Source organism: Meleagris gallopavo, chromosome 4 (assembly GCF_000146605.3).
Source record: "Meleagris gallopavo isolate NT-WF06-2002-E0010 breed Aviagen turkey brand Nicholas breeding stock chromosome 4, Turkey_5.1, whole genome shotgun sequence".
Taxonomy (NCBI): Eukaryota; Metazoa; Chordata; class Aves; order Galliformes; family Phasianidae; genus Meleagris; species Meleagris gallopavo.
The window spans coordinates 58567831-58587983 of NC_015014.2; the positions used below are offsets into that span (position 1 = coordinate 58567831).

Below are 20153 nucleotides of genomic sequence, written 5' to 3' on the forward strand. Positions count from 1 at the left end.
GGCGATGCCGCACCGCGGTCGCCGGGATCATGATAACGCGCCGCGGTGGCTGTGTGCTGTTTATTTATTTATTTATTTATTTTAAGCGATGGTCGTAATTCTCACGTACTGAGACGTGCTCAAGTCGCGGAGACCAGCCTGTGTGTGTGTGTGTGTCGCCTGTGGAAGGGGCTGGTGCAGCCCGGCTCGCTGACAAACCGCTCCGCTGTGTCGTTTTTCTCTGTATGTATGTGTGTCTGCTTGCAGAAAACCCCTCATTCCTGGAAGAATGGTGAAACTGGGGAATAATTTCAGCGAGAAGAGCACAAAGCAGCCCCTTCTGGAGGATGGCTTCGACACCATCCCCCTGATCACACCCCTGGACGTCAATCAGCTCCAGTTCCCGCCTCCCGACAAGGTACGGTGCCTTCAGCTTCCACCCTGGAGAATCACACCCAAATCCTGGGCAAACAACAAAGAATGGGTTATGTGTGACAAGTGGCTCGGAGCACCGAGCAGTACGCTGTGTTCTGAGCAGTGTCAGCCCCTCTGGGGAGCAGTGGAGCTACCGGCTACCCAGCAGTGGTGATTTGCATTGAAACGTAGTGGGGAATGTGAGCGTTTGTGAGGTGTTTGTGTTTTTGTATGAAATGCAGGAGCAGACAAATGCGAGGTGTTCTGTGCTGTATTGTTTCATCCCTTCTCGCTGTCTGACTCGTTAGTATGTGGAAGGTGCTGTGCACTCTGTGATGGGAAGGGAATTTTCTCTGAAAAGCCCTCCTGGTGGGCTGTGAACATGGCTTTGTCTCTCAGTAGCATGTACATAGGCAGACTGGCCATGGAGAACTTCCATGTTCCCTTTGTGCTTTGGTAGAACTTCCACCAGCCCCGCACAGCCTGAAGCACTGGGATGAGAGTAGATCACTGAGCTTCCTATGAGAATCATACAATGGCTTGGGTTGGGAGGGACCTCAGAGGTCATCTGGTTCCAATCCCTCCACTGTGGATAGGGTTGTCCATGGCTAGATCAAGTACTAGATCAGTTTAGCAACTTATTTGGCCCCGGATCTCTAAATGGAGGGTGATGTAGGTACTCTGTGGCTGGAAAGGACTGCTTGAGGTGCTGCTCACAGGTTGGAAGGGAAGCATGTATCCACATTCCTCATCTCATGGCTTGAGTGCCAGGGATTCAGGAATATGACAGCAGTCCATAAATATATTCATTTCACTCAGATGTTTCAGTAAGAGTTGTTATGGGTGGGGCATACAGTGGTAGGATACTTTTTCAGGTATTTCAGTAAGAGACTTGCTGGACTGTTTTTCACATGCATCTGGCAAAAAAAAAGCGTTGTGTTTTTTGTCAGCTTGTTTTTTAAATCCAAGATTTAACTGGAAAATGACTGGTAATATGTTCCTTCTGATTTTTGTTTTGGCATTGTGTCCTCCAAGAGCTCAGTTCTCCTTTTAGATAAAGTGATGGGTATGTGCTCCTCATAGTTAAGAATAAAAAAAAAAATCACATAATCCTACCTCAGGGTAAAGCATTTCAGCTTTTAAAGCCTGCCTCAGAAGAGTATTGCTCGTAGGCTACACAAACACGTTTATGACCTCCATTTTAATTCCTATCAGCATCGTTGTGCTGTGTGTGGTGACCAGTTGGCAGGCATAAATACAATAAGCCATAACAGCTGTTACAGAGCCTTAGGGCCCATTTTCTGTCCTTCGTTACATGGGTGTAAATCTTCTAACCGAGGACAAAATTGCACCCTAAGGCTTTCAAACAAGTTAAGTCTGACTGTGTCTGATATGCTTGCCAACTGGTGACTGCATAGAACTGATTACCAAAAGCAGCATCCAGAGGAATCTGTTGTGTTACTGTGCCGTTAAGCAGAAAGCTGCGTTGGGACCAGGTGGGATAATACGTTTACCTTGAGTGGAGCTGTGGCAAACATGGGAGACTCCATGCCTCCCATCTGCACCTGCTGAGAGCAGGCAGAGCTCCTCCTGCCTCCACAAGATTTGCCTTCAACATCAGCAAACATACACTTCAGCTTGAAACTTAAAGAAACATTCAGTTGGCTCCTCTGCACTTTCCATTGTCTATTGGTATGATAGCTTTCATTTCATTTTGCAAACAACGAGGAAAAGTAGAAGCATGCATTTATTGGTCTCCCTGGCTTCCTTCTGTGACATGGTTAGTCGTGTCAGTGTGTCCTTCCTGGCTGCTACAGACACAAAGGCAGTAGTAGAGTAGTTGATGTGAAAAACAGCAGAAGGGTTGTCAAGATTGACAAATGGGTCAAATTCTGAAGTATGAAGACTCCCATGTATAACGGAGTACGTCCTTCATATACCTATGCTTATTATTCACTTACAAGGCTCTGGTATGGCAGTGAAGCATAACTTCTTGGGTAGTAGTGGCTGTAGTGCCAAGAATTTGATGGTTTTGACAGCTTCTAAATTAAACGGATGAACTGATTTAAATTCATATTTAGGTATGTTAAACAAAAGAAGACATTACATAACCAAGCAGATAGAACTCTGTGTTCAGTGTCAGCTGAAAGTGACTTGAGTTGCCTGAGAATTATGCAACATAAAGGGGAAGAAGTATAATCTTAAAAAGATGTTCCAGACCGTTTGCTTCCATGAAGCTGCGGGGTAATTGAAAAGTAACATAGTTATAATTATCTTATTAATTATAGCTCAAAATAGATTTAGAAACTCTTTTCCCTGTGTTCTATGTCTGTGTGCTTTTATAAAAGTATCTAATAGGCTTTGTGCTACAGTCACGCAAAGGAGAACCCAAAGGTTTAATTTCAGTAACTGGCTACCTGTAAGTCTATCTTAATTTATCACAACTCATTACAGTCTTAATTTATGAATAGTTGCCACTGATAACATGGGCTGCTCCAAAGACAGCATCTGGTTCTAAAAATCTGAAAGTGTGAAGTCTCAATATTTGTTCTTTGGAACGGTAGAGAAAATTGGCCAAACCATAACAGAGCTGCCAGTACATTAAATTGCCTGTTTTGTTTGAGATGCTTTGAAAAATAGATCCTGAAAAATTGTAGAAGAAAAGAAATGAGGCAAGTAGGTTAGGTGTATGAAAATTCTGTACGATGAGAATGCCTAGGAGAGTATTTGAGGTACAACTGACACAAGTATTTTTGGAATACAGGTAAGATGCTCAATGATAATTTGGGGAAGTAGCTCATAGCAAGGAATAAACTGAAATTAAAGAGCCTTGGGCATTTTGAGAAATCTTGTTATCACGTAAGGATTTGTGTGTTCCTTGCTGCTAGTAACTTAAGTTATCTGAGATGTTAAATTTTACAGTACCAAAAGCTTTTGTCTGGCACATACCAGATTGCAGCTAGCTAGGTCAGTCATTCCACTTTCTGAAGTTCAGAATCGTGCTGTTGGAGAACATGGCTGTGGAACATACTTCTGAAACAAATGGAGATGGCTGTTTCCCGCTTTGAACAGTCTGGAAGTTTTGTGATCTGGATTTGAACTAACTAAGTGCTTGCAGCACAATAATGGAACAGCTGAAAAACTGAACATTCCTGGAAGTGTTGCATAGCAAGTCTTCCTTTAGATCCATCACAATTTTTTTGAGAAAATTTTGTTGATTACTATGAAGAAGGAGACAGAAATAACTAACAACTTGAAGCCTCCATAGGAGAATTGCACAAAATGGGGGAGGAAAAAAAAAAACCAAACAGTGTTGTGCTAAATGTGCTTGTCACCAAATAAGAGAGTAAAATAAGATTCCCGTGGCTTGTTTCATGCTATTCCAAACCTGGCAGGTGCACCTGAAGATGTGCTCATAAGGTACTGACAGCTTTTTGATATATGTATTTTTTTACTTGTTCTAAAGGTTGTGGTCAAAACGAAAACAGAATATGAACCTGATCGCAAGAAAGGAAAATTCCGTACTCCAAAAATAGCTGAATTCACAATCAGCATCACTGAAGGGGTTTCAGAAAGATTTAAGGTAAGCAATTCAAGCTAAATATGTTAGTGACTCAGTTCTGCTCCAAGAAATGCTTAAAATCAATTGCTGATTGTAGTCAAGAGTGCTTGTAACAGAGTGGCTGTTTGGAACATAACTGGAAAAGAGAAAAAGGAATTCAGTGATAAAATAGTTACATATATAATAATATATATATCCAATGGATATTTAACATTTGGGAGCAGAAGGAAGCCCTGCAGTATTACTGGTTCTAACCCTTCCTGGCAGTCAGGCCTGTGGTCAGTGCTATCAGTGTGTGTGTTTGACAGTGAGGCTGACTGGGATCTGTTTGGGGCATGCATAGGTATGGCTTACAGCATGGACAAAGCTCCTGTTGAAGGGTAAGAACCACAAGAGTGTATGTTTCCTTGTTGGCTTACTACTTTTCTCTGTAGCCTAACCATTCTCCTAAAAGCACTATCATTGTCCATTAAGTATTTCTTATAGTAAGATATATGACTTGGCAACTTAAGGATGCGTACAGAGCTCTTTGCTATCGATGTTGTGGTCCAGCTGTATCATGCAGGTTGATGATGACAATCACTGGGAGATGGCAGAGCAGTGGGAATCTGACTCACATTTATTCATTTGTGTCCGCACCCTTCTTATTCCTTTTGGTAGTTCTAGAGGAAAGCTGAGAGCTTAACTGATGCCAAACTGATACAAACTGATTGTATTGCCAATCCCACTTCTCACTGGAGGTCAGCTTTTCTTGTGCTGTACAAGTAAAATGAAGCGGGAAAGTTAGCGCTTCAGCTCACGTTTTCCTGTCAATTTTCTTAATGAAAGAAGACTAGTTTTCCAGTGCTGTTAATTTAGCATATTACCCAAGGACACCAAAGCATTTTCAAACAGCAGGCGACCGCACTATTCAGTGCAGGTAGAGATACGCTTGGAAAGCCTTCAGTTTAGTCTGAAGAAAAATAGAAGGTTTTAGTAAAGATGTCAGTTCTCCTGATATTCCTTTCCATTCACAGAATGCCTTGGGTTGGAAGGGACCTTAAAGATGGTATAGTTCCAACCCATTCTGCTGCCCCCCACCAGGTCAGGCTGCCCAAGGTTCCATCCAACTTGGCCTTGAACATCTCCCACAGGTTCTCTGGGCAGCCTGTGCCAGGGCCTCACCACCAGTCACTGAGAGCAATCCCTATCCCGTTAGGGGATGATACATGCTGTATGGTTGGGTAAGGTGCAGATGGGCAGCTCAGAACAAATAGGATGTGTGTGGCTATCTTCTGAACGCGTCCTGATCAGACTAATGTGATCTGGAAATGCATACCGCTTTGTAGTAGAGGAGAGAGGGGAATGTGTTGGATTTGAGTGTCCTGCTAGCACTTCAGTTCCAAGCAATTGAGCAGAACCACTGTCTGCAGAATTTTTCATTTCTCTGCTAGCTGCAGGGACTGTGAGGGTTTTCATCTGTCGAGCATTAAATTGTAGATAAGGGAGGATTTTGAATATCTTAGCTGTATCTAAACATTGTACGTGTTTCTCTGTAGATCTGGGTTCTTTCTGTCTTTGTTGGGAGTGCTGAACAAGTAAGACCTCACTGAACAGCAAATAAATATCTTGTCATGCTGTTGGGTAGTCTTTTCTAATTTGTGTATTTGAAGAGTCAGAAGCCTGAGCATTTTTATGTTGCGTTTTTATATACCTTTGGATGGCATACTTAAAGGAAAATGTCTTTTAGATACTACTTCATGATGATCACTCTGGGATTAATCTCATACTACAGGGTTGCTAGGCTTTGCTGCTAGGTAACTACTGCATCAGAGAGAGGTTTCAGTAAGATTTTGTATCTCTTGGGAATTGCAGGATGATTCATGCTGGCTGTAAGTCTGCTTTTAAAGGAGGGTGTGGGGGCTGATCGATTAGAAAAATTGAGGCTCAGGTAGTTGAAAACAATATTTTCACGCAGAATATTCGGGACCTAAAAATGTCCCTTAATCTCTATGTAGCATTTTTAGAATTGAATTGTGCTGCCTGCATCACTTTAAAGAGGACTGACTGGTTCTTCTCCAGGGACGATTGTCATATTCACCATTCCCAGTAGTAAATATTTCATGAATAATTGATGCCATTTTATAAGTATGTAGATGGAAAGTACTGATTGTGTGAGGTTTTTGTTTTTTTTCCTCCTGGGTCCTTATTAATTGTGAACCGTTGTGTTAACTGCTGCTGTTGATTCTGAGAGAGCAAAAGGATATTTGTTTGAAAATTAAATATTTGCTATAATTATGAAATGCATTATTTAACTGGTAAGATATTGACTTTGGCTCGTGCTCGTGGAAGAAAGCTTCAGATGCTGTTTTAATGACTTTAATACTGTGCACTGCTGATGCATTTGCCACAAGACACGGCTCAAATCTGCTAAAATAAAGGCAGTCAGTTGTCTTTGCTAATATTTCACATGTGTATTCCAAGATGTAGTCCTTAAGTAAGGACAGAGCAGATTGTGTTTTTGGGATTCAGCAGTGCAGATCATCTAAAGCTGAGCTTCTTGAGAAATTACACATTGTAACAAATGAAGCCACTCCAGCATGTACATATGTCATGTAGATCGTTTGTTGTTTTAGCAGCTGGGTGAATATGCAATTATAATATGTATTTTCTGCATTCAATCCACATTACCACAGTTATTACAACAGAGCTGAGAATGTTTACAAAGAAAACTGCAAGTATAATTTTCCTGTACGAAGCCACATTCTGAATTCAAATCAGAATCTGCCATAAGAATGGGAAGGCTTCCTGATTCTGAGATTGCTGTAATTCAGTTTTATGGCAGTAACCACACCAAGGGAGATGGCATTCTTACTGGAGATTTTATTTTTCATTGAGAAATAAGTCTCTCGTCTGTTCTTTTGAACAGCGTAGAGTAATTGGGGGAGCCAGTCCTTTGCTTTGAACAAGGCAGGTTTTCCTCTCCTGTAAATTGTCTGCTGTACAGAACAGAACAACATGGCTGGAAATGTCATTTCAAAGGAGCCTTATGAATCAGCATACAGGAGGAAGCTGTTAGAGGCACAAACGGATGGCGTCAGTCAGCCAAGGCTGAACCTTTGCCTCCATTGCATTCTTCCAAACTCCAGTTGAGTCCTGCAGTGAGATGTGTGTTCTTGTTGGGAGCTGACAACTGACTGCTGCACACAAGCACATCCATTTCAAAAACTGTCCATTGTATTGAAGAAGGAGAGATTTTTTCTGTCTTTGCGGAAACCTAAATAAAGAACACTCAAAGTATCTTGAAAGCATTTGTTTCCCAATAAATTTAAAGCCCTTAGGTTAACCCAAGCTGTGGTATGCATTAAGCCATTTGATTCGTACAAAGGTAAATCAGTTCTTCAGGCTTCATTATTGACATCTGTATGTATATGTAGCTGCAGAGCCAAAGTCTGGAGCTTACTTCTGAGGTAAGACCACACCAGGAAAGCCATGTACTGTTGAGTAGCAAGCGTGAGGTTATGGAAGAGAAATCAAGATATTCAAAATCAGTGTTCTCAGTTTTATCTGGTTATTTTAATTTAAAAAAAAAAAAGAAAAAAAGTACATAACATAACATGAATTTAAATATTCCATGACTGATCTTTCTCAAAGGGCCATCTTTTAAAACAGATTTCTGCCTCAAGCCTTTTTGACTTGTTTTTCTTAGTAATTATTCTTAATGTAAAAACAATTGGACACACAGAGAATACTTCTTTGTCAGTCTGTGTGATCACTTTATGTCCTGAGTGACTCTTTGTATCCACTTAAAAATCTGCTAAATGCATGAGATGTTGGCTGATTCCTGTACAGGAGCACTTCCTTAAGCAGTGCTGTGTCTGTCACTCAGTGCTGGAAGGATGACAGGTGCTTACTGCCTGGCGTAGTGCTCTTTTCTTCTCTAGAGCTACTCACAGGATTGAAGAGTTGCTCACTGCTATAACAGCTTGGCAGACTTTGAATTTTTCCTTTTATTGCTTCAGAGCAATAAAAAAATATCAAGACAAAAAAATATATATTCTTCTTTCAGTGTAACTACCATTTTTTTTTTTTTTAACAATGAGAATAAAGGCAATGTATTGTGACTGTCTTTATTCCATTTTTTAATTCCTGATAATTCTATGATAGGACACAGACAATACTGCTAAATTATTGGCTAGCAGAATTTATTTTTACAGTCAGAGCTGTCAGACTTAAGAGAAGTGGGTAATACCCAACAGCAGCTCCCCTGCTGAGCCAGGTGCCCTATGCTGTTGAATCCCACTAGAAATCCTTGTCTTGGAGCAGAACCAAGTGTCTGAGATACTGCTGGCAAAAGACCCTTTGGGTCTCTCTAGATGTTAACACTTGCTGCATGTAAGGAAAGGCTGTGCAACTTTTCCAGCCCCTCTCTTGGCCCTGGTAATCCATTCCAGGTCTGTATGGTAAGGTAGCAAGGCTCTAACTTCAGGGGCACAAGTCTCCCTAGTTCTCAGCCTAATACGTGGTGTCTGTGTGATGGAGGATGATGGGATGTCGCCACGAGCAGTCGTGTTAAGCCACAGTGTTGCTTAGACTCTGGAGGCTGCTGCTTTGTTATTTGGTTTTCTTTAACAGCATCTCCCTCAGGTTTCATTAATCAGTTCCCTTCACAATGGCTCTGTTGTCTTGCACCATCGCTGCTAAGAAGCACTGGGTTGGAATTAAGTGATCTTTCCCTTCCAACCCAAGTCACTCTTTGTTTCTATATATGTAGTTTCTTTTCAGTTACTTCCCTCCATGAATCTATTTGTCTTTCTTGCTGCTTCTCTCAGTCATCTCCAGGCAAGCATCCATGCCAGTTCTCTTCCTCTGCCTCCTTGAGCTGTCTTTTGATTTCTTCATTTTCTGTTGCATTCTGTCATCCTTTTTGAGACAGATACCAGTCATGCAGCTAAATATGACCTGTTCTGTTAGAAATATCCCTTTGAAAGCAGGCACCTGGCTGCCTTTTGTGTCACCAGCCATATTGTGTATTTAAGGTATAGTCCTGTAGTGGGAATGGGAAGTTGTACCAAATTGTTCTGTGCAATCTGGACTGCTCTGTAAATGAATGTGAGTGTCCTTTTTTTCCTCAAACTTCACGATTCCTATTCCTTACATGCATGGTTTCAGATATCTTTCATGTAAACTTCTAGGGATGGGCGCAGGTAATAGCAAGGAAAGTCATTTTGGGAAAGCAAAAACATTTTGGGAAATGGAGAGCTGCCTTCAACATTCTCTTGCATGCAGGTAGAGTGCGTCATATGCTGGAGAGGCAGGATTTTAGTGGAGAGAGGTGAAATGGAGGTCACAGCCATTTGCAGGGAAGTAAGCATGATGTTTTATGAATTTTAGTCTGTAGGATGTAGTCAGACATAATCTATTGTAATTACAGTCTGCCTACCTAAAATTCTCTTGTAGTTTAAATTGGATAGCAGTAATCTTAATTTCCTGCCCTAAATGGTTACACAGAGTTGTTGTATTTCATCCCAGAGGGCTCTGTATTTCATTGGTGAGCAAAACATGAATTGGTTCTAAATCACTTGAGATGAAAGGTGCATGTCCTCACTCACTGTGTTTGGTGCTAGCACCAAGTGTGTGCCTAGAGACAAGCCAGCAATGAAAGCTTATTCCTAGGAGGCTGCAAGTGGAATAGGCAATGCATAGATGTAGAACAGAGATGAGGTGTGACTGAGTGCTACAGACTGAGCAGTGAAAATGACTGCACGTGTTGTACATTCTACTTTAGTTCCCCTTCTCGTAATAATGGCAGTGCTCCTAGCTGGGTTTGTGTGCTTTCTGAAAGCATGGTGGAAAAGAAGACAGTGCAAACAAGCACAGTGAGAGTGGATTAATGACAAAGATTCAGGCAAGAAGAGGAGATGTGCAGAAGTGTGTGCAGGTTATGGCCTGTTGGCATCAAGAGGGGACAGTGGGGTACAGGCTGAACGGAAGGAGAGAGGTAAGAGGAGCAAAACAGACAGAACTGTACATGTCTTGAAGCTCCTTATTCAGAAAGGGCCTGGAGTCAGAAAGGATCTGAGGCAAACCAGCACAGTTGGTGCAGTTGATGCATTCTGGTTTGATTAAAAAGGGAGCACAGTAAAGGCTGGTGGAACGAGGGAGGAGATTGTAACTGCCAAGCGGAGAAGGAAACACAGCTTAAAGTGTAGCAGCTGTAGCAGTGTAGTAGCTGTAGCAGAGGAGGACAGACTGACTGGGAAGATCTAGCAGACCCTTATGATAAGGCCTTACCGGTAGCTGTGTGCATGTTGGTGTGGTTGTCAGATCTGCTGAACTTCATTTGGTGGGCTAAATGCTTACGGTCAGAAGATAGGGAGTTTTGCTGTGTTGTTTTTTTTGTTGTTGTTGTTGTAGGTACACTTAGTTCATTCATTAGTCATCTCTCATTTCGATTACTGTAATGGCTTCTGGCTAGACGTTGTCCTTCTTCTGCTCTTCACTTATAATCTATTCAAAAATCTGCTACGTACATAATATCTTGTCATCTGTTGTGCTCACTTGGTTTTGCTGCCAGATCTCCTCAAAATTAACCTTAAAGGGCACTCTTGAGATGAAAACAAGGCTACTCTTCGCATCACTCGTTGAAAGAAACACTTGTTTCTACTTCCTTCTAGTTATTTTAAAAGCCTGTCACCCATATAGTGTGACAGAGACCTTGGTGTTCTGCACGATGTATGTGGCAGTGAAGGATCACAGTAATTTGGAGGTCTTCTGCTCCCGCTTTATGGGTTCTGCACTCCGCCAGCTGGCTGCCACAGGCAGAAGAGATGCAGCTGAAAGAAAGAGGGAGTGGTTCTGTGTGGATGGTAACCTCTCCTCCCTGGAACAGAAGGTGAGGGTGGGTTGCTGCCAGTGCCCCCGCAGGAGGAAGGATATAACTGTGCATTAGGTTGTGGTGAGTACACAGATTTGCTGTGGAAGAAATCAGTGTGTGTCAGCTTTGGTCAGGCTTATGGTCTAAAGAGCGGCTTGTTGGCTGCTCTCTTTCTGTGCTTTCACTTGTGAAAGGGAACGGGGAGGTGAGGTGGGAGGTGGGCTCTGCTGGGTGACTGGCAAGGAAAAGCAGCAGTCTGGCTGGGCTGTGGATCATCTTTGTGGGCAATGAGTGAAGGGAAACAGCTAGTAGGAGGAAGAGAGGGATTTTACAGGAGAGAAGTGAATTGGATAAACAGGTGCTAGGGATCATCTTGGAATCCAGTGATGGATTTCTATCCATGTCATAGGCACGTGCAGCTGTCCTTTACTGAAGTACACATTACTTGTATCCCGATGGGTGGTTAGGAAGGAGTCAAGAGCTTACTTGATTAGGGATTTGCAAATGGAGTCTGATTGCAAATTATTGGGGATAATGAGAGTAAAAATTTACATGCTAATACCAAAATTAATAACATTAGGAAACTGTTTACTCCTGTCTGTGGCTGTGATGGCTGTGAGCTGAACCAGTCTGTACCACAGCAATTCTTCTTTTGATGTCTGTGTTTCGTGTCACAGAGCTGTTCTACAGAGAACAGGCTTTCTTGAAGGCTGTGTGGAATGCATCTTGGAGGGCTTGGAGGCCTTGGCAATAATCCCACTGGAATTTTGTTTTCTCTTTACCCTTTCTTCTCTGTGTCATTTTCTAAGGGAAAGAGCAGTGATCATCAGAGTGAGTGGGACAGTGCCACACATCCTTAGTGCCAGTGGGTTGTAGGCTGGGAGGTGAGTGATCCCAAGCCTGCAGCTTGGGCTGGGCAACGTGGGTGTTCATTGTGGGATGGCTGGGGGTGCACAGGAAGGGGCTGCAAACAGCTGTAGAAGGAAAAAGGGAGAGGCATGATAAAACACATGGGAAGGGCCAAAGTAGGGCATGGCTTGGCAGGGCTGCCAGGTGTGAGGGGAGAGGGGTTGTTACTGAACTGTGCCACAGAAGATGACCAGAAAGGAAGATGTGCTTCTTTTGGATTCACGCATAGTACCCTGAGCCATGGCTGGAAATGTGAAGTTGGCAAGGCAGAGCTATCTGTCCATAAGTAACAAACTTATGGCTAATTGGATTTGAAAACTGATGTCAGTTTGTGGTTTTCAGAGGGTGACTAAGAATATGATTTTTCTTTTAATTCAGCGTCTGTTCTGAGAAACTGAAGATGTTGTTATTAATCAGAGAGGTCATTTGCTCTGCGTCTCATTTAGATTGGCATTGTTATGTTAATATTTACATTTATTCTGCTAATTTGCTTTTTGATCTGTGGTTCTCCCTGCCCTCCCCTCTGGCCCTCCTTTTATTACATTTTTTTTTTCTTTACTTTCTATCAAAAATCCTTAGCTTCAGCAGCATGCTACTTCCCAGCCTTGTTTCAGCCAGGAAATGTTGCTCTCCCTGTTGTCTGTCCATGGTGAAGTTACCTTTCTTAGGATGACAAATCCATAAAATTTCATCTGAGTCCTTCAGCACCCTAGGCTTATCAGAAAGGGAAGGTGTGGTTGTTTTGTATTTTTATTTTTTCGCCAAGAGACAAAGCTGTAATTTTTAGTGGTTTTTGGAAGTACCAGGTTATTACTTCTGGTTTTTTAAAATTTAGATAACACTGTACATTGTTTTGATTCATTAATCACATAAGTTTGTTTCTATTTATTTATATGCTGTGACACATGTTGGCTTCTCACCCACTCTCTTATTCTGCTCTTCCTGTGATTTCCAGAAGCTACTCATTTCTGTGTCAGTAGAGGTTTTAGAGTAATAAAGACAGACATCTGGGACATTCCCCCAGGTAACCAGTGCTCTTTGCTCAGCTCACACACCCCTCAGGTTGCGTCTCCCATCTCACCTAAAAGGCTGCCTGGTCTCCAGCTGCTCACAGCTTAATCCTGGGTAATGTTAGCTTGGCAGTGATGCAGTGATGCTGATTTCAGATTCAATTTCAGGTATCCCGTTTTTTACTGCAGCTAAAATTCAGGACAAGAGAGGTACTTAAGGACATGGTGAAGTCAATGCCACACACACAGCGCAATCTGCAATGCATCGATCTGTAGAACAGTTGTACCTGAACTTGTCAAGGCAGCCCCGTGCTGAACATGGTGTATTCCTTACGGGTCTGGAAGTGACTCCTGTGCAGTCATTGTGTGGTGAAGCAGTACTGGTTCAAACAAGATGTCTGAAGGAGTATTGATTGGTTTACATGTGGACTACTGGTATCCATACATTCACAGCAGGTGCAACAAACTCTTATCTAACAATAGTGGGCAGACATTGCTTTCTCCTTGCCTTGCTAAAGCCATCTTTGTATTATTTGGATGCCACCTGTGTTAACATTTTGGCATCTGACTCCATTCTTCGGCAGGTATGAGGAAAACCAACGTGCTTATCAGCTGACATAAACTAGATTTACATTTCCATTATCCAAATACTAAAAAAAATCAGCACACCTAAAACATCCCAGTGAGTCTTTCTGCCCTCCTGTGTGCACTGAAAAGAAAAGCATCTGAAAAAGCCTGGTAGCACAGAGGCACTGGGCCACTGTATGTGCATCACCTGCCTTCATCTGCGAGAAGCGGGAGGTGGAAGCACTCATACTCCTTTCCTCTTCTCCCTCCATGATTAAGTAGCTGTTTTTAGCCTTTGCTTGATTTTTCCTGTAAAATGCATTCGTAGCTGGCTTTTGCTGCCTACAGTAACAGCAGTGTGTTAAGCAGTGCATTACTAACATGAGCATGTTGTGTTTCTCTTTGCAGGTAACTGTGCTGGTCCTTTTCGCCCTTGCATTCTTAACTTGTGTTGTATTTCTGGTAGTCTACAAGGTTTACAAGTATGATCATACCTGTCCAGAAGGATTTGTTTTCAAGGTAAATTGTGCACACATTGTAGAAAAATAGGGGAGAGTATGTAATATTGTAATATAATCTGTGCTGTTTTGTGCATAGCCTTTGTGAAGTCATGCTGCATTGCTTGGAAAGTCATAGCTGTTTCCAAAGGTTAGAGTGCTTTTAGCTGTGTTTCTTTCTGCTTAATTTGTAATGGAGGTTGTGACTACCACACAGATTTCACACACTTGTTATTTTTTCTTTTGTAAACATTGCAAAAACATCAACACTGGTGCCCTTCAGACTTCCTTCATCTGCAGCTGTTTGAGCAAAGCATTCATTGGGTCATACAATTAGATGTTGCATGTTTCTCCAAATTCTTGTGTCATAGGAAAGGAGAACGATAAATCTAAAGACCTGGAGGAAAAGACTCTGGAATATATATCAAAGAAAGACTGAAGTGATGGTCTCATTAAGAGTAGCAGTTACCTTATTTTTATAGAAAGAACTCCTTGTTCTAGAACAGAGACCTCTGAGCCCTGCTGCCACAGGCCAGAAGGGATGCCAAAAAAGGGAAAATACATTTATTGGAAAAAATACTTCTGCTAAGTGAAAGAGAGGCTGGGGCTCACTTAATTCTTACGAGGTGGTAGTGCTGGCTTCTCAGCTGTGACATGAGCTAGAAGTCCAAAAGGTAGTGTTGATTTCTGTCTGTTGAGAGATGTAACAGGGTTGAACTCAGGTGTCATGAGTTAAGAAAAGCAGCAGTGATTATGGCATTCTTCCCTCTAATTAAGATTACTTAGTCACCTACATGAATAAGGCAGGAATGATTTTCAAAATGATGTAAGAAAGAATGGCTGCTTCAGTGCTCCTGACAGTCCTGTTCAGTTTTGATTCAGTTTTCCCTTGGCTCAAAGATGAGATATGGTGCTTAGAACATTCGACAGTAACTTGGGACACAGGTCTTGGTTCTGCTGTATTTTTTGAGTTGTCTCAGACAAGTTCTGAAACGTGTCTCTGCTCCTGTCTCAAGGGATGACAGCCTTTTGTTCTACGCGTTCTCTTTGAGCTATTTGGAATATGGACTGTATGTTCCTACAGAGCCTACCTTGATGTGATCCTGATTTGACAGGCACGGTCAGTTATGTGCTCCCATCATCATTCCAGTGACAGTCTGTGCTTCTGTGTCCTTTCTCCCCATGTCTTCCCTTCCTTTGAATTGCAGCATTCTGGCTTCTTCTGCCTTTTCCTTCTAGCGTCACAAACATTTAAGAGAAGAGTTTTGTGAGCTGTGTTCAGTTGCATGGTGTGTGAAGAACCGTCTGATCAGGTTTCTCAGGATCCTGTCTGAAACCCAAATCAGGGAGAACCCCTCACTGCCGGTGCTTTACAGTGCAGCATGTAACAGGGCTGCTTTACTATTGTTCTCCCAGTGTTGGGTTTTGTGAAGGCTGTTTCCTGGATGCTTGACACCATAATGCCAGGAGGCACAGCATCTTTGGACATGGAATTCTTAAGAGTTTTTTATAGCATAAACATGTTACTAAATGACACCAGGCCTAGAACAGCAGTGCTTACATGAATTTGTATTTGTTGCCTGCATGTCTTTTTTGAGAGAGTCTGTAACATCAGCTGGCATGGCTTGGCACAGATGTCCTAGGAGATGAAGCAGAAGCCTATGGCCAGCTGTGATCACCTTGTGACCAGTCTCTCTGTGGACAGGCTTTGTGCTTCAGGTGCACTGAGTGATACGCTCTGGCCTGGCATCACCAGGCTTTTGATGCTGATGTGACTTGCTTGGTAAGGGTAGATGTTTCCTGCCTCAGAAAGCCTGGTACCATGGGAGTCTCTGAATACAGGCTGAGCTGCTGCAGCCGTGAGTCAAATTTGTGATTCTCTGCTTTGATGCTGTCATAAACACAACAGTTCCAAAGGTTTCAGTGTCTTCAACCTTTTTGCTGTCCTACACAAGCACAGCTTGTAAGTGTAATTAAAAAGGTGCTTGTTTTCCTCTGTATAACATACTGCCTGAGCCGCAAATCTGTGCTTGCTGAAGCTGATGCAGACATAGCACTGTTGTGGTGTGGATTCCTCAGCAGCACTCTTTCTGGCTCAGGGTGAGACTCACCAGAGCTGCCCTCAAGGACCTGAGGACATTCAGATCCTGGAGGAACTTCTTCAGAGCTTCAGGGTCCCTGCTGCATCTGTTCCTCTTCCCTATCATTGCAGAGACGCTTGCCTTCTGTCAGACCCATGGACAGTACAAGAGAGTCACTTCCGTGCATTAGAGATAACACCATCATCTATTAAGTCTGGAATACTGACCCAGCAAACAGAACATACTGTTGTGACACACTGATGCCAGTGGGCGACAAAAGGAGTCATCCTAATACAGCCAAACACAGACTGGCAACCAGAACTTTCTCTGGCATCAGAACCCTTAACTCACAACTAACTTTTGAAATAGAAGGGCCAGGAAAGAAACAGGAGACTGACAACTCACTCTGGATATTTCAGTTTCTCCTCTCAGCCTTTGTTATTAATTCTCACACTTGAAACCAGTGTGGGGGAAAGGGGAGAGGGAGAATGTTCTGTTTAAGCTGAAGGTCAGAGCAGAGAATCGGCACCAGTTCTTGCAGCTCAGTAACTCCTGAGTGTTGCATTGCTTGTCTTGATGAGATGCTAAGCAAAGGAGTTGTCCTTGGGCAGCAAAGAAGGAGCAGAATAAAAGGGGAGGCTTTGTCTTTTCTAGAAGCATGAAATCCTGGGAGCAGAAAATTCAGTCAAGATGGGAACTCTTGGGAACTCTGCTGTGTATTTCTTTAGGTTCTTCTGTCAGCTGTTGTGGGGTTTTGACTACAAAAAAATAACATTACTGAGTCATTTTGCCTGTTAAAAAGCAAATTGCTCCTTTTAAGCAACAAAAGACTGTGACTTTTTTTTCTTTTTAGACTGGCAGTCATCTTGGCTTGTCTTCAGCACTAATAATTATATTCCATTTGCTTGAATTTTCTTGGCAGATTTAATTAGATCAATGGATTGTGTTCCTTCTCCCATTTTAAATATTTAGAGTTGTGACTACATCTTCTGACTAGGAGAAATAATCACTACAAAGAGGTCTGTGTTTAAGTACTTCTTAGTCATTTTATCACATCAGAAACCGTGTCAGTTATCCCAGATAAAGCATGGATAATGCTAACAGAAGATGGCATGGTGATGTAGGTGAATGTGCACAGCACGTAGCTCTATGCCAGAGTTGTCCTTTCGAAAGTTGTTTTTGCAATGTAGGTCCCAGACTTGCAGCTGACACACGTGGAACGATCGATGATGATTGTAGGGAAGCCTCTGTGCCTCACGAAGTGCAGAACAGCCAATATCTTTGCTTCTCCAGGTTAAATCCTGCCCGCTTCATATTTCTGCTTCCAAAAAAAACTTGAAGGCAAGTTTTGCCCTGGCTGCTATGTTAGAGAAAAAGATAAGGTGAACCTGGTTGGAATGCTAACTTCCAATGCTGGTGCGAGTCTGACATGCATAGAATGGCTTGTGTTGGAAGGGACCTCAAGGATCATGAAGCTCCACACCCCCCTGCTGCAGGCAGGGCTGTCAACCTCCATGTCAGATACTAGACCAGGTTGCCCAGGGCTCCATCCAGCCTGACCCTGAGCACCTTCAGGGACAGGGCAGCCCATCTCAGGTTCTATCACACAAGCAGCCTAGAACTGATGAGTTGTTAACTCCTGGGAGGACTGTTCATCTTCAGCCTTCCTTCCAGTTTGCCATAAGATTGTATTGTACTCATCAGGTAAGTGGGTTTGTAAGACTACCCACAGGCTGATAGCTTTGGCAATGTTCTTTCATACTATTTGGGATACAAAATTTATTTTACGTAGGACTTTCTGCTGCATCTTTTGCTCAGCCATTTTGTGCTAGATGACTTGAAACAGTTGTTACTGGTGTGCATTCATAGTAAATGTGTGTAAATGAGATAGATAATGTTTGGTCATAAAAGCTGTGACAATTCTGTGTTTTTGCTCAGAAAATTTCCAGTATAAAGGCTTTCTTGCCAAGTTTAATGAGAACAGCAGTACTGCTGTCCTACAGTATTACAAATTTAAGTCTTTGGTGTTGGACATAGAAGATCATTTCTTCTGAAATGAGTCAGCAAAGAAACAATTGCAGTCATTCCTTCTCCTAGAGCTGGCGTGAGCTGCAGGTGCTCAGTATGGATCTTAGTGTGCTGCAGCACCCTGAGGATCTCAGGCAAGAGTGCTCAGCCTGGCAGATGTGGCAGAAGAGCTGTGAGGAGTCCCATACCCTTTTGGAGCTAAACTCGGGGTCAGGACAGGATCTGTCCAAATCATTATTTCCTTCGGTGTGATTTGCTGCTTCATAGGCTTTTACTGCATCATCACAGGAAGGGTTGCTCAGTGCCACCCACTGTACAGAGTTGGTTTTCAAGATGACATCAAAGTCCCTACTTAGTATTTAACTGTCTAAATCAGGTAGTTCATTTTCCAAAGCTCTGAGCATGGAGGAGTTTCTGTGTAGTGCTCTTAAACTTCTGGGAAATTAAATAATGTAGCACCACAGCTAAAGATAGATTTTAAAAGCCTGCTACTGACTTCATCTTTCTGAAGAACTGTGTTTGTGTGGGTGTGTATACACATCAGCTGGACACAATGTTTTCCTTTTGTGTCTTATTTATTAGGCTGTAAAACTGGCCATACCTTGGCACCGATGTATTTGTATTAATTTCTATCCCACAGACTGCAAACACTATGGATTGCATGAAGCTAATCTAATGCTAGAATGCAGAATCTGTAATTGCAAATTGACCACTTGGAACTAAGTGGGAAGGAGAAAGAAAGAAAGAAAAGAGCAAAATGTATCTGCAACAAGAGACTACTTACACAGAGTATAAGTATGGGGCGTACAAGTTTCTTGTCCTTCAATTATTCTGGACTACAGACACAGATTGGCCTTTCTGGCAAATGCTGTGTGAGGTCTAAGGATTACAGGGAAGAACAGTTTGAACACATTAGGACAACACTGTAGTAATCGCTGTATGTTGCATCCTGAGTCACAGACTGAATGTTTGCTTAGACTCAAAGGAAAAGAGAAAACATGTATCATGTGTGGGACTGCATTTGTAATCTAAGTGATGGATTTTCTTTTCAGAATAATCAATGCATTCCAGCTGGGTTGGAAAACTACTACTCTGAACAAGACTCCAATGCTCGAGGGAAATTTTACACAGTCATAAACCACTACAATCTGGCCAAGCAAACCATCACGCGCTCAGTGTCCCCGTGGATGACAGTACTGTCAGAAGAGAAACTGTCTGAGCAGGAGACTGAAGCCGCTGAGAAATCAGCTTAGTGTGATAAGCTAATTATTAACACTATGTCATTTGAAGGTAACTAAGGGACTTTAAGAAACTTTTCATTAAATATAATTATGGATAATTTAGAGGTTACTCATGTTTATGGTGCAATTGCTTCTGTTTGCTGATACTGCTTTGCAAAAACAAAAAAACATGCTGCAGAACATTCATGGGCATAAAACAAGATGCGTATCAGCATTGCTTTAGAGCTTTGACACCGTTTTCAATGTTTAAAAAAAAACAACAACAGATATGTTCTTGCAGTTTATTGGATACTGACAGATTTCTTCTCTGGATTTTCAGGGCTTAGACCTTAAAATGTGTTCTGTTGTCTGAACTGATATTTTATTTATTAATTTTTTATTGTTAGTCATTTTGCAAACCGAAACACCACAGCCATAACTAGAGTGATCTCTTGTTTAGCTGAGAGCTGTGTTTAGTATTTAGTTTTGGCTCAAGCAAAAATGATAATCAGCACTGATGTCAAGGGCATAATGTAATGACTTGTATGGAGAAAGGAAAAAAAAAAAGTGTCAGGTAGCATTTTTCTTACGTTTTCTTTACTGTTATTTATTTGTAAGTGATAATGAAGTTCCCTGCAAGAAGGCATGCTCAATGTTTTATTATTGCTGTCAACAGGATTTAACTGCATTTCCACTGTGGCTTTAGCATCTTGGTAAGGATGTGCACTGAAACACAAACTAGATAGACACTATGGAAAAACACAGACAATTCTAGTGATGGATGTTGAGGGTAGCATAAGAATATACAGTTAAGGATGTTTGAAAGAGAAATGACATCTTTTGATCGTACTTAAAAGGCAGAAAGCCTATTCACAGTAGATGTAGCCCGCTATGTAATTTGTTGGATACAGCAGAGGGAGTGATGTATCTGAATTTTCTCTTTTATTACATTGACATTTACCCTTTTTATAAATTAGAGCTTTCAGTTTATGTATGGTTTGCGGTTTGATACTTTTTAACCACAGAGCAT

At 42.1% G+C, this 20153-nt stretch overlaps 1 protein-coding gene and 1 long non-coding RNA gene across 3 annotated transcripts; one reads left to right on the forward strand and one right to left on the reverse strand.

Moving 5' to 3' along the window:
• Positions 1-199: 199 nt before the first annotated feature.
• Positions 200-19769, forward strand: NSG1 (neuronal vesicle trafficking associated 1). 2 transcript variants are annotated; one of them, XM_003205927.4, is made up of 4 exons: positions 215-397; positions 3860-3976; positions 13706-13816; positions 18956-19769. In XM_003205927.4, exons 1-4 carry the CDS (start codon positions 269-271, stop codon positions 19154-19156), a joined length of 558 nt encoding a protein of 185 aa, XP_003205975.1. In that variant the 5' UTR covers positions 215-268; the 3' UTR covers positions 19157-19769. The 2 variants fall into 2 exon arrangements, with proteins under 2 accessions (XP_010708712.1, XP_003205975.1); XM_010710410.3 differs by lacking the exon at positions 13706-13816 and having other exon boundaries at positions 200-397.
• Positions 10863-15751, reverse strand: LOC109367423. The gene is made up of 3 exons (XR_004159699.1): positions 15356-15751; positions 14886-15029; positions 10863-12919 (listed from the first exon to the last, which is right to left on the reverse strand). It is a non-coding gene; the product is annotated as an uncharacterized LOC109367423 (long non-coding RNA).
• Positions 19770-20153: the final 384 nt, after the last annotated feature.

Excerpts from the sequence above, each read along its gene's own strand:
- NSG1 (XM_003205927.4), top strand. The coding sequence starts at position 269 with ATGGTGAAACTGGGGAATAATTTCAGCGAGAAGAGCACAAAGCAGCCC. Across the intron at positions 398-3,859 it reads AGTTCCCGCCTCCCGACAAG|GTTGTGGTCAAAACGAAAAC; the intron begins GTACGGTGCCTT and ends CTTGTTCTAAAG. Across the intron at positions 13,817-18,955 it reads CAGAAGGATTTGTTTTCAAG|AATAATCAATGCATTCCAGC; the intron begins GTAAATTGTGCA and ends TTTTCTTTTCAG.